Genomic DNA, 14,224 nt, shown 5'->3' with positions numbered 1-14,224 from the left:
ACACACACACACACACACACACACACACACACACACACACACACACACACACACACACACACACAAAGAGATGCCCTAACTAAAGTAACATTATTGATTATTACCCAAATTATTTTTCATCTTTCCCTCATGGTTAATCCACCAGTGAGCTCTTTAATTGAAATTATATTTTTGATGCAAAAACATCGTCATTGTTGCTATTCATTAAAAAAAGCAGAAAAAACAGTTAATACATTATTATTTTTTGATTAATATGTAAATTGACAGTGATTTTCTTCCATTCTTGAACAGAAAAATTAATTTTAGTTAAAGGTTATGCTTTATTAATTTCTAATTTGTTAGAGAAGTCCAGTATGCTAGCTCGAATGTGGGTATAAAAATCTGAATTTGGGTCAGTAAATTCATAAACTTACATGTTTTTATCACTTACAGTTCAACAGCAGTGCAAAGATTGATGTTGTATTGCTGCAAGTGCATTTGTACTGAAGTCACTTTTTTTCATCATCCTAATAATCTCAGCTATTCTCAGCAGTTCTTGCCTAACTTGTGATGTGTACCCTAGCAATTTTCCTCATATAAAAACACTAAAATCTATAAAATATTCCCCTAAAAAAGCACACTGTTTTGTTGACACAAAAGTTAGTTTCCTGTGTGTGTGTGTCTGTGTGACTGTGTGTGTGAGTGAATGCATATCACATTTATTAAGTGTCACACATACACTGTACGTGTTAAACTACTCCTGCAGTGACACGTTGAATCCTTATTAGCTGCAGACGCGCTGTTCTGCAGCTAAGCCTGCACACTGACTTCTCTGTTAGTGCCAGTAAGTGAAAAGTATTTTGTCTCTAATCAATAAACACAACACCATTATTAACAAAACTTGATCTTATATCTTTAAATCTCTGCACAGAAGGGTCACACTGCATTTTCAGGCACACACATACACACTGATAAAATACTAAGCCGATTGTTATCTGATGTATTCTTTTCTAATGTTACCACATGTCCCTGTGGCCGGAGGGCTCCCTGGAGATTTACACTATTTCTGGATGGGCCAGATTGTGGATTTCTTTCTCTGTAGTGCTCATAATCAATTGCACGGCTGCACAATTGAAGCACTGAAGTCTTTTCTTGCAGAAGATAATGATACTTGCAATCATGAGAAACCAGTTGTGAAATAATTATCAGGAACTGCTATTTACAAAATGAAGTATTGAATCCTGAGAGTCACTGCACAATGTGGCCAAGCTAGATGAAATCTGTGTTTTTTGGGGTTTTTTTTTTTTAGTTTTTGTTATTAATTTTCTGGCCCAACAATTCAATTCTTCTGTGAAACGGGTCTGAATGGTAAAATATAATGACATTCATTGGGTTAGAGGTCCATTGCTGTGATGAAATCCCTCATGGCCTGGTTTTCAACAGAGACTCCTCTTCATGACAGGGATCTGTTGAAGTAAAACATATTCAGATCAAAAGTGTCTACAAAGGACCTCAGAGAAAGAGGCGTTGAAGCTCAAAGCACTGAAAATGTCAATGACAGGAATGGTGAAAGACCCAGGCCTCAATCAATCAACGGCCAGGAATAAACATGGAAAAAGTGGAAAAAAATTCAATTTGATGCTACTTTTGCTTTTTGAAGGTCTAGATATTATGCAAAAGTTCTGTCAGGTTGCATGTATTATTCAAAAAAGTGTCAAAAGCATTGCATTGTACTGCATTTGTGCCATCTCTTACACACATCAGAGTACCCATGGAAAGATAAAACAGCTGAAACCACTGCCATCCAAAGACAAATCATCTTAGCTCACCTTATCCTAGTCTCAGAAGAGCTGGATTCTCTGTGGAACAGAGCTCTGTGGTCAAATGAAGCATATATTTCTAAAGTTTTTAAGAAAAAACTGCATGCCAACACGTCACCTTCACTCCATGCATTGAAGCCTCAGGGCTTGCGCATATTGCAATCATTTCGGAAACAATTAATTGAGTCTAAACTGTTTCGGTAGGAAGGGTATTGGGATAGCTGCTTGTAATTTCAAAGTTGTAACTTTTGTTTTACAGTTTGATAATTGCCCTTAACACAAAGAGCAATCAGTAACTCTCTTAAAGAAAAAAAAAAAAAAAAAGAGGGCATTCACATTCCTGACCTTAAACCAATTAAATTCCTGCAGCATGACCTCAAGCAAGCCATGCATGTGAGGCATTCCAAAAATAACAATTAACTCCAAATTGCTGAGTAAAAAGTAATTGTGCAGAATAGCTGCTATTTGCTGTTTCTAGATTAGAGGTTAGATAAAACATTTGGATGAAGATTATTTCCACTAAGGTAACTAAGCTTAACAACCGATAAATTGCTATAGCTAGTTAAAATTCACCAACACATACCTCAACACACCTACATTTCCTTCCTCATTTCAAGTGAATACAACATTTGTGATAATCATGTTGCACGCACAGAGCATGAAGCTTTTGCAGGCCTTGCATTATGTGTGCTGTTTTATTATTCTAATTGCTGGAGGACGAAAACTGTCTGCCACGACATTGCTAATGTTCATTTTAATCATGTGTGTTCTTCTTTCCAGCTCTAACAAATGTGAAATTGTGGGCCATTGACCGACAATGTTTTCAGACGATCATGATGAGGACGGGTTTAATCAAGCACACAGAGTATATGGAGTTTCTGAAAAGGTAAGGAAGCAAGGCAAATTTTCCAGCAGCGGCAGAAGAGTGGAACAGGTCTTTGATCTGAAAAGCAATGAATGAATTACCAAAATGAATTCAGGAAAATGTGTGTGAGCTGTTTCGCAGATGATCCCTTACTCCTCCATTTTGCCAATAATTATATAACTCAGCAATTATTTCTAGTGCAGCATAGGGAATATCATTCAACATACTAGAAAAATATCTTGTAACTGTATCACCATCATCGTTTTCAGTACTTATCTGTATCAGAGGGCCCTGACCAATAATCACTTCTCTATTGCCAAACCTATTAACACTTAAAAGACCTGCGCATGCTTTTTCGGGGTCCTGCATGAGGTATAGGATAAAAGGAAGAGGCATCAAAAGACAGCCAATGATCAAAATGCATGAGATGCAATTGCCTTTTAAATATCTCACTCTCTCTGCATTCAGCTTCTTTTTTACTGTCATCCACTTTGAGCTTCATCAACCCAGTTATTAAAATTATATCATACCTTCACTCTGCTGCGTGCACCCCACACTATTTTTTGTTTTTTTATCATGACTTTTTTGGCAGAGTCGGTATTTGATCTGTGTCCTCTCATCCATTCACTCTGCCACAATTTTGTATAAATCTTCCAAATCACGAAGGCACATGTTCTCTCTAAAAGACTCTTCTCCCGAGGAAACCTTGTGAATCACTGTGATCATGATCAGGTTCTGTCAGTCCTGAGAGAGATGCAGTACGAGCTATTTTAAGTATTGGGCACAGTGCACAGGAAGGAAGCTTTTTACAAGGTATTTCTAACAATTGCAAAGCAAGTTGTATGTCAGTATGTTCCAAAACAATCAATTCTGCTGTTGTAGAATTAACTCAACTATGACTGTGCAACTTCACAGTGTACAGTAATGGAAGTATAGTTACTTTAAACATAATCTTTAGCTAAGGCTCAATGTTTTGGATAAAAACAAACAATTTAAAAAAAAAAAAAAAGGTAGAAAATGTTGTCTTTAACAAATTTAATTAGATGCAAATTATGCAACATAGACACAATGCTGGTATACATTCAGGTTATTTAAAGCATATTTTCCTCAGTGAATAATTATTTGAAGAAATCTTTTTTTTTTAATTTTAGTTTAAAATGTAATTTTTGAACAGGAAGTCTCTTTGATAGTTTCAGTTAAACCAAAAACATTTTGCAGCTTAACTGTAACGACTGCTTTTTTCCCCTGCTTAAAATAGGACAGTCAGTATCCCTGCAGTCACAAAGATATTGCAAGTCAGCAAAGCTTTTGAACAGCATGACTTTTTTTCTTTTTTTAAGGACAGTCTCCCGCTGGTCACTCAGAATAAATTCATTTCTTATCTGGAGTGCAGTTTCATGATAAAGCCAGACTTTAAGACAAACACAACCAAGAATCTATTTTAACCACATATGGAGCCCTATTAATATTTCATCTAAGATGTAATCTATTTTAGTGATATCGTTTACTAATAAAGACCGCAAACATTTGCAGTCCCTCTGCTGAGTATATTAGCACACACTGTTCAGTATAACAGCTCTTGCCTGTCAGGAGGACTTATGTAACAGTCCGACTGATAGACTAAGTAAATATTTAATAGGTGTACGTACTGGTTGTTTTGGGATCCCTTGGTGTGTTTGGTTTGTAAAGGGATACCTGGGGGGAGAAATCTGAGATTTATAACAGTGTTTGCAAACTCACAGCACACAGATAATTATGTTCCTGTTTAATTTCCTAGAAACAGATCTAATGAAAGTAATAAACACATATTGGTCACCGTGAGTTTTGTGCCCACCCGTTTAACTGCTGTGAAATTATAGAATTATTCTGACAAACAGAGAAGAAGAAAAACGGGCAAAGAAAGCCCCACGTTGTGCACGGGGGAATTGAGCGCGCTTGTGAAGATTGTTTTATTATTTTTTCTTTACATGTACAGACAGGTGACAAATGAAAGGAAAAACAAAATGATATGTTTAAGTAAGATGATGAGCCAAAAGCTTAAATCTGCATTGATAATGATTCTGAACAACTCTGAATCTCTGGTACTTTACTGAAGGGATGAGCTGCATTTTTTCAGAAGATAATTCCTTTTGATGTTTTAATAATAATGCTATAGAGAGCATTGTCTAACATATTAGTCTCTGTGGATAGTCTGGTAACTATGAAGTGCATAGCACATTAATTATTTTTATTCCCATCAAACCATTTAGTGTTTTTGTATTTCTCAACCTAAGTTAGTTTGTCCTTTAATTCGTTACCTGCCTGTGTTTTAAGTTTCTTATTGAGTCGCTCCAGGAAAAGTAATTTCAAAGCTTAGCTTTTTTGAAAAACTCGCCCAGCTTTAGAAAATGCACATTTCTATGAACTGATGTATTGTGGGCTTTTATTGAGATCTCTGTCCCCTTTCACTTCAGATAAAAGTCCAGCTATCAGGAAAACAGTACCTATTTGTAGGTGTTTACAGGATTCTAATAGAAAATTGTTTAAAATGGTATGCTTTTATAACTGCATGGCAGATCCACACTTCCCCACAGGCCTTGTGTAATTACTCAGCTGTAACATAATTAAGCTGTTGAATCAGAAATTTACTGCGACAGACGCCTTTTGTTTGTGTCAACAGCTTCTCAGCTCGGGGGATTGAAACTCTCTCTGTTGCATGTACAGTAAGTGTCATGTGTTCATTGCTGAGCTGGTTAACCAGTGCCTTTGTCGGGGAAGCAGTAACACAAGGATCAGCACAGTGGCCGTGACAAGATGGTTTAGATTACTGTAATAAAGCATGGAAAATTAAGGGGGAGGGGAGATGGAGAAACAGAGAGGCAGAGCGAGAGAGTGAGACGATACGGGGAGATAAGCCCTTTGTTCACCAACGCGGGGTTATTTTCTCTCCTCCTTGATAAACATTAGGCTAGTTTTATTTAGCAGGGTTGATAGCAGGCAGCATTCATTCAGGCTGCCAGGAAGTAATGGAACAAACACTACGGGCTCATACTGGCGTATTCAACCGTAGGATGTGATGCCCAGCTGTGTAACTACTCATGCTGCCCATTTATGCTGGAAAATAGTACTAAAATACAGGCCATACAATAGAAAAATACAGATTTTGAGTGTTCCTGCTGCCTATATCTGAATTTGTTTGTTGGTTCTCAGATCAAAGTCATGCTGTGATTGAACAAAGTATGTCTAAAAATAGGATGAAAAAAATAATGATACCACACAGGAAGCAATAAAAAGCAAAAACTTGACAGTCACATGATAGCATTTAGCCAATAGAATAAAACATTAAAAAATATGCTGACAACTAACAATTTTAGAGCCTTTATTTGAGTGCATGTTTTGTGTTGGACCAATGCAGCTGTTTTATGTTCTGCTTAAAGTGGTGGAAAAACTAGCAGAAATAAAAGCAATTCTTTCCAGGAAAACTAACATCTAGATGATGGCTTGTATAACAAGATGAATTTTTGTTTTTGTTTTTCTAGGTTAAACCGAATCATGCCATGAGAATGAAGACATTTTGATGCTTAGTTGAAAGAGAGTGTCTCTGAGCTCTTTGATTGCTTATGTGTATCCTATCCAAAGGGCACCTCAAACAAAAACAGTCTGAATCCTGGAAGTGCTCCTACTCAAATCCTCTATTTCTGGTGAACTTTTGTTGATATCCACTGTTGAAACAGTATGACATATTTGGAGAACAAACATTTGACACGGAGCCTACAGATAAAATGAAATACTTAACACTAATAGAACATTTAGTTTTGGCAACAAGTCATATTTATAATTTGTAATACTGTGGCCAAGGAAGTACACCCTTGGCCTAAGAAGTATTACAATAGTTTCTTCTTAAACAGAAATAACTCATTTAAGTAGGCGTTTTTTTGTGTGCATGCACCCACAATTGATCTTTCACTGAGGCTCTCCATAACTCACCTTTTCTTTGGTGAATATGCTAGCGTGCTTAGGATAAGCATCCTCTTGAAAAGGGCAGTTTCAGCTTCCACTTTTGGACAGATGGCCTAGCACATTATCTTAAAGCACTCTTTCATTTGATGCAAAACTGAATCAGTGAATCAATCCCTGGAGCAGCAAAGCAAATCATAACAATTTCAACACTGTGCTCGAAAGATGATAGACAGCTTTTCTCTGTGAACATTCTAGGGCTGCATGACACGTATCCACTGTACCCAAACACCTGCACTCTTTTTCAATCCCCTTACAGCATATGAATGTGTCACCTTCATGTCTGAATGAGCACCCTGGCCACTTTTCTGTAAAAGTCAGGAGAGCAGTTCAACTTTTTCACACTTTGTGTCCCTTTCAGCATGTCTGAACAGCACATAATCACCTTAAATGATGAATATGAGTTGCACAGCTCACTAAAAACGTCATTGTTCAAATTCTTTGTAGCTTGTGATAAAAGTAAGAGATTTTCAAGGCCCCAAGTGCAAGTTGTCTTTTGTACATTTAGCAAATATTGCCCTTATAGGAGATCCCAGGTGCTCTTCCTGACTGTGTAGGTATGTCTGAATGAGCCCGAATAAACCTTTCAGGAACATTAAGTTAAAGTGACTTTTCTCTCTAATGTTATTTATGTTAATGCAAATTTATGCAGACTCATTGTGATTGTAGGCACATGCAACCAACAAACCTGTCAAATGTTTCATGAAATTTTTGAGTTCTTACTTTTTTAAAAGACATGTAAAATATGAAAATGACAACTTTATGTTTCAGGGTTTTTTTTTTCAAAGAGGATCAAGATTTTTCAAATTTATTATTTATTTTTGCTCACAGCTTCCAAAAGGATATGCTTTCTTCCCTCAGCTTTATACTAAGCCTCCAGCTACACTGCTTCCTACATCTTTTTTATCTAGAAAAAAACAGAGGGCTAATTAGTAATATTCACTATGCGTGAAGCTGTGTATTCTCTCATATAAAAGCCCTTCTTTTTTCTTCTGCAGCGTCCCCTCATTCCACGGCCTACAGGAAGATATTCTGAGCAAGCTCGCTGATGTCCTTGAGGAGGTAAGTACCTTGTTGTGTGTGACATCTGCAGCCTACTTCTGACATGTCAAATGATTTTCATACTTTCAGACTCTCTTATTGTGGTGAGAGGGGGGGGAGGTGAAAATGATTCTAGAGGATGTGCACAATAGAGATTATTTTGGGTGCTAGGTGGGACAACCTGTACACAGCTGGGACTTCAGAGTACTGCTGCTCTTTGGTACCTGCTCGGTGTGAGATGACTATCTAAAATTTTCACTTACTAGGGGAGGAATTTCTGGAAATCAGTCCAGTAGAAACCATTTCAGTCTTCTCACATGAAAACATATATATATTAGGGGTGCAACGATACTCGTATCGATATTGAACCGTTCGATACAGTGCTTTCGGTTCGGTACGCATATGTATCGAACAATACAAAATTTGTAATTTATTTTATCAACTTTCCTTCTGACGATGCTGTCTGTGTTGAGCGCTCAGTGAATCTGCGTTCGACTACTCCGCCTAGGCTGCACTGTCGAGCGCAGATCCACTGAGCGCTCAACACAGACAGCATCGTCAGAAGGAAGAGCGCAGGGCAAGCTAGCGAGACAGAAGTTAAGCTCTCCTTGCAACATGGCAAATTGAACCTCCCCCACCCTCATTCAGATCTGGCGTTTGGAATTATTTTGGTTTTCATGTGACGTATGACCCTGAAGGTAAGCGCGTCATGGACTAAAGTAAAACAGTATGTTGGATGTGCCACGCAATGCTCAATTACATGGGTGGGAACTAGTGTGTTAGCGCAGTTAGCTCGTTAACGTGTTGGCCGTCTAGCCCCACGCACGGGGCGATCAGGGGTAGCTCGTTAACGGAGATTTGCCGTGTTGTGGCGTTAACGTCATTTCAACGAGATTAACGCTGACAGCACTAGTGGGAACACAACGAATATGACTGCACATTTACCGACATCATCCTAGTGCAAAGACAAGTGGAAGCAGACAAAAACAACAAGCATGCATGCTACAAACTTTACCCGAGTCATTTAGACAGCCGTTAGCACATGATTCTCCTTATGGGGACCTGATATGTTTAATATTGTGGCGAGCTCAGACAAGGAGGAGACGGAGGTGTCGTTTGGTCTTGCTTCCCGTGAGCTAGCCAGGGAGCACAGCCGTTTATTGACATCTGCAGAAGAACACTGCCGCTAGCTAACTGCTCAGCGCAGCAACCGCACAGCAACAACAACAACAACACACAGGGCGCCCTCTGACCCCGGAAGGACACACCGTCGCAGCGAGAGGGCGTCACCCGTCACTATGGCAACATAAACAAAACATAACTGTACAAACAGAACCCCGAACAGCCCTGACCCGCTACATAGCCCCCACCTAAGGGGTCAGTCGTCCCCGACGACCCCATTACCCCACACAAAGTCCTGCAAATGTCCAGGTGCCTTCTTTTGGCGCACCGGCCGGTCACGACCGGCGGGGGAAAAGTCACTCGGGTCAGAACATGGGGTGCCACCATCATCCCACTTCTGACACCAATGTGGCGAGCTCAGACAAGGAGGAGACGGAGGTGTCGTTTGGTCTTGCTTCCCGTGAGCTAGCCAGGGAGCACAGCCGTTTATTGACATCTGCAGAAGAACACTGCCGCTAGCTAACTGCTCAGCGCGGCAACCGCACAACAACAACAACAACAACACACAGGGCGCCCTCTGACCCCGGAAGGACACACCGTCGCAGCGAGAGGGCGTCACCCGTCACTATGGCAACATAAACAAAACATAACTGTACAAACAGAACCCCGAACAGCCCTGACCCGCTATAATATATATATATATATATATATATATATTTTATATACATATAGATATGTACATAGCCCCAAGTGCGATAGGAGAAGGATCGTTGAGTGCGAGAGGAACTGACCTGAAAAATAGGATCATGGCCAAGCTTGAAACCTGGATCCCCCATAGCCGGTTACCAAGATTACGTGAAGTACCCTCAGAAGGTCTGCTAGATGATGTTAATGCAGCACTACGGACGATACCTACAACCACGATTACCGACACTAACAAGTTGATCTACAATACGGCAGCAGTGATCAGTGAGATGGGGCGATCGTGGCTCAAGAGTTGGGCGTTCGCCTTGTAATCGGAAGGTTGCCGGTTCGAGCCCCGGCTTGGACAGTCTCGGTCGTTGTGTCCTTGGGCAAGACACTTCACCCGTTGCCTACTGGTGGTGGTCAGAGGGCCCGGTGGCGCCAGTGTCCGGCAGCCTCGCCTCTGTCAGTGCGCCCCAGGGTGGCTGTGGCTACAATGTAGCTTGCCATCACCAGTGTGTGTGAATGGGTGGATGACTGGATATGTAAAGCGCTTTGGGGTCCTTAGGGACTAGTAAAGCGCTATATAAATACAGGCCATTTACCATTTACCATGCTTGGCTACAAGTTGAACAGCCACAAGGGGCAGTACCCTCCATGGAGAGGGAGGCTAGAGGCTAAGATCAAGGTAGCACAAGGAGGGAGGTTAGCCAACTATCGGAGTTGCAGAAAGGCGCGATGAGGAAGGTGCCTAAGAAGTACAGGAAGCTGTCCATACCTGAGGCCTTGGAAACTGCCAAGCAAGACTCACAGCCTTGGCCAGCCGCTTGAAGAGGTACACCAGAGAGATAGAAGGCAGGAGAATAAACCAGCTGTTCTCCACAGAACCAGCCAAGGTGTACTCTCAGTGGCAGGGGAACAATATGAGAACAGCACCACCAAGGCTGGAGACGGAACAATACTGGAAGAGCATATGGGAGAAGGACGCAACCATAACGGCAATGCTCAGTGGCTAGTGGATCTGAGGGCAGACCACAGCAACCTCCCTGAACAGGGTCCAGTAACCATCACAGTGGCAGACATCCAAGAAAGGGTCTCCAATATGAAGAGTTGGACATCACCAGGCCCCGACATGGTTCATGCCTACTGGCTGAAGAAGCTTACTGCACTCCACGAGTGTCTGGCAGCACAAATGAAACAGCTGCTAGTTGACGAGAGACACCCAGAATGGCTAACCGAAGGCCAGACAGTCCAGACCCTCAAGGACTCCCAGAGGGGACTGGTCCCCTCCAACTACCGACCAATAACCTGCCTCAGCACCACGTGGAAGCTCCTGTCAGGCATCATAGCGGCTAAGATGAACAGGCACATGGGTCAATACATGAGTGGGGGACAGAAAGGGATGGGCAAGAATTTTTTGGAGTTTTTAGTAGAGTTTTTAGTTGGGTAGCATCCAAAAGCTGACAATTATACATTTGTTTATGAAGTCTAGAAATTAGTTCCAATCAACATGACAAGCAATCATCCATGTAGCGCTGCACACAGACTAATTTTCGTTTAAACCCGTGTTTAATTGCTGTCAAACACTGAACTACTTTTAATATCAGTGTCAATTTATTGTTTCGTACCATTTGAAATTCACTAAAAATAACAAACATAACAAATAAACAGTGCATTGTATTTATTTTGAAGCCTCCACTTCATTTGTAATTATAGTCATTGTTGTTATTACTTAAAATGTAAATGTTTGCAAATATTATGCAGAAACGCAAAATTATCATACAGTAGATAATATGCCTTAATATATGCGACAACAAGCTAAGAATAATAAGAATAATTAATATTTTTTTAAATATATAGCAACAATTACGAAAATAAAATACAGTATATAACTGTTTGTAGGTATTTAAATGTGTGTTGATAACAGAAATATTAGTTCATGCATCTCAGCTGATAGCTGTTCAGTAGAAATGATATTTGTTGCTATGGCTGAAACATGAACAACATTGCCTTGCAAAGCAGTTACAAAGCAAATATTAACAGATGGGATAAAAATCATTCCAGAATTTATAACCTCTAAACCTAAAACTGACCTCTACAAGTGAGAAATGTAGGAAAATAAAGATGTAGAGACGATGAGATGAGAATGCACCTGTGAGTTAACATTAACATCAGCGATATTTTCCTTCACTTTAATATATCTCATGAATAAAAAAAAACATAAAATAGATATTCATGTAATAAATAATAAGAACCTCCAGTTTCCAAAATAAAGAAACCGGTGGGATATATGACTCTGAATGGATTGTAGTCCTAACAAAACATTTCTGGAGGTTCAGAAATATGTGGAGAGTAACGGGAAAAGATTCTCCGAAACAATATCACAAGATGAAAGGCAGGGATAAATTAAACTCTAATAAAGAGTAAGGAGACAGTTTGTCTACGACGGCAAAGTCAATAAAAAATATTGCACGAATTTATAGTTTACAAGAAAAAAAAGATGGAAAAACTGAAAATATCAAGGTCCAGTACGGTTTTGAGTTTTCTCCCCTTGTGACTGCAGCTGTTGACTTTACAAATGTTTTGCTAATAAGATTTTAGGTTTGGCACTGATTTTTATACCAGACACTCCTCCTGATGCTATCCATTTATCTGGGCTGCACCAGCAGTCAGAGCACACTGTTTGTGAACTTGGGACCTTTTATGTGCTAGCTAAACATTCTAACTATCAAAATACATTCAACTTTCACGTCTATTTATGCTGCTATATTTTTGTCTAAGGAATGCTGGATAAATAAAATGGTGAGGAAACCTGTGAAAGTTGGCAAAAACATTGTGTGCTTCCATAGTGTAAAAGGTTAGCATGTTCACCTCATAAGCAAAAGGTATGATTCACAGTTGGGAGGAAGCACAAAGCCAACTTTGTGCTGGGGGTAACAAGCTAGTGTACAACCCAGGCTGTCCCAAGCCTGGATAAATGGGAGGGTTTCATCTGGTGTAAAAATACGTGCCAAATCAAATATGCAGATCAGCCTGCTGCTGGAAATAAAAGAGCACATGGAAAGACATTTCTGCTTGTTGATACAGAATTTTATTGCTAACCTCGCAGGAATGTTGTACTTAGGTGAACAATAAAAAAAAATCAGGTTCTAAAGCAAAGCTAGCAACAAGTTAAGAAAGCTCGAAAATCTATTGAATCATATCAACTTAATATTTTGTGTTTTATTTATTTATTTTTACAGTGTACAGTGTATAAACAGAAAGAAATGCTGCTAGGATTAACGCTACAGACAGCAGTCTTGATTTGATCAAGAATAACTATTTTGAAATGTAGTTATTTACACCATATTTAAATTGAAAACCAAGCCTATGTGGTGACAGGTGGCACATCCACGCAGCCTTGTCAAAGAACCTTTCCATCTCTTTGATCAAATCACAACTATGTAACAGGCACAAACTGTCTTGCTGCCATTTTAAATTATGTGTCATATTTCATTTGGCCCATTCAGGCCAAAGCAAATATCATATTTCACTGGGTCACATATTGATTAAATCAATTATCCTGCCCTACCGCTTAGACTAGTTATGAAAGATTGTTTTGGTTCATGACTGAGCTTTGGTTATTTGGATCTATTTCTTTTTTTCATCTCAACAATAATAAATAAACCTGAACTAACCGACGCATAACGACTTCAACATGCTGCGGACTACAAACTGTTTTCAAATGACACACAGCAGACAGGAATGTCTCTTCCTTAAATAATACACAGCAGACAGGAATGTCGCTGCTTAGTGTAAGGCGTTAGGCACCTTTCCTGGGTAAAATTGTGTGAGAATGAAAATCTGGCAAATGTCAGTCCCACTGTGGAGTCTATTTATGATCTAACAGGAACTATTGAGCTCTGTCTTTTGTCTAGACTTGTGGCCAGATGTGCAGCATTGTGTGTATTTTGCTGGAGAAACAGTTTATTGTCCTTCTGTTATTGTTCTGGATCATACAGCAAACATCATAATTTGATATTCAATTATTTCCATGATACCAACTGTTATATAAAGTATTTAGTATAACCTAAGAAACTGGCCTTGGAGAAGAAGCATTATCTTCCTCTAGAGGTTTTCAACACAAGCCATGAACGTGAGTGTGAAAGTCCTTATCTACATGTGTGAGATGGAGCCTACTCAGTTCATGCTGCAACCATTCCAGCACCCACAACCCTGAATAGGATTACCAGGTGTAGAAAAAATGTGATTAATGGACGGATATTCTGTATTAATTTTTTTCTCAGGAAGGAAATGTGATTTCCCTTCATATTCACTGCAGAAACATTCATTTATTCATTCATTTTCTTTACCTGCTTATTCATATTCAAGGTCACAGAGCATATCCAAGCAAGTAGTGGGTGGAAAGAAGCAAAATACCCTGGATAGTTTGCCAATCTGTGATTATTTTTTTTTAACAAGAAAAAAGATATCTAATTGTGATTTATATCACTGCACCCAATTCAGGTTTTCCTCCTCTGAAGAGTACTTTTTGTCTCTGGTGAGAGTGTTTCACTTCCAGTATAAGAAAAGAGACAAATTAATTACATTGAACCTGAACTTCACTTCACTTCACTTCACTTCTCTTCTCTTCTCTTCTCTTCTCTTCTCTTCTCTTCTCTTCTCTTCTCTTCTCTTCTCTTCTCTTCTCTTCTCTTCTCTTCTCTTCTCTTCTCTT

At 39.5% G+C, this 14,224-nt stretch overlaps 1 protein-coding gene across 3 annotated transcripts in view; it reads left to right on the top strand.

Moving 5' to 3' along the window:
* The window catches only part of LOC102294204 (cGMP-dependent protein kinase 1), a 99,118-nt gene that overhangs the window by 59,901 nt on the left and 24,993 nt on the right, over positions 1–14,224 (top strand). For all 3 annotated transcript variants that reach the window (XM_014337058.2, XM_005914111.2, XM_005914109.3), the window contains 2 exons: positions 2,580–2,685; positions 7,659–7,722. In XM_014337058.2, the coding sequence (XP_014192544.1) occupies positions 2,633–2,685; positions 7,659–7,722 (117 nt within the window). In that variant the 5' untranslated portion in view covers positions 2,580–2,632. The remainder of the gene's footprint in view (positions 1–2,579; positions 2,686–7,658; positions 7,723–14,224) is intronic.

The sequence above is a fragment of the Haplochromis burtoni genome, unplaced genomic scaffold (assembly GCF_018398535.1).
Source record: "Haplochromis burtoni strain Fernald_Lab_line unplaced genomic scaffold, NCSU_Asbu1 Contig_7, whole genome shotgun sequence".
Classification (NCBI taxonomy): Eukaryota; Metazoa; Chordata; class Actinopteri; order Cichliformes; family Cichlidae; genus Haplochromis; species Haplochromis burtoni.
The sequence above is the reverse complement of the archived record's forward strand: the minus strand, read 5'-3'. Positions and strand labels throughout refer to the sequence as shown.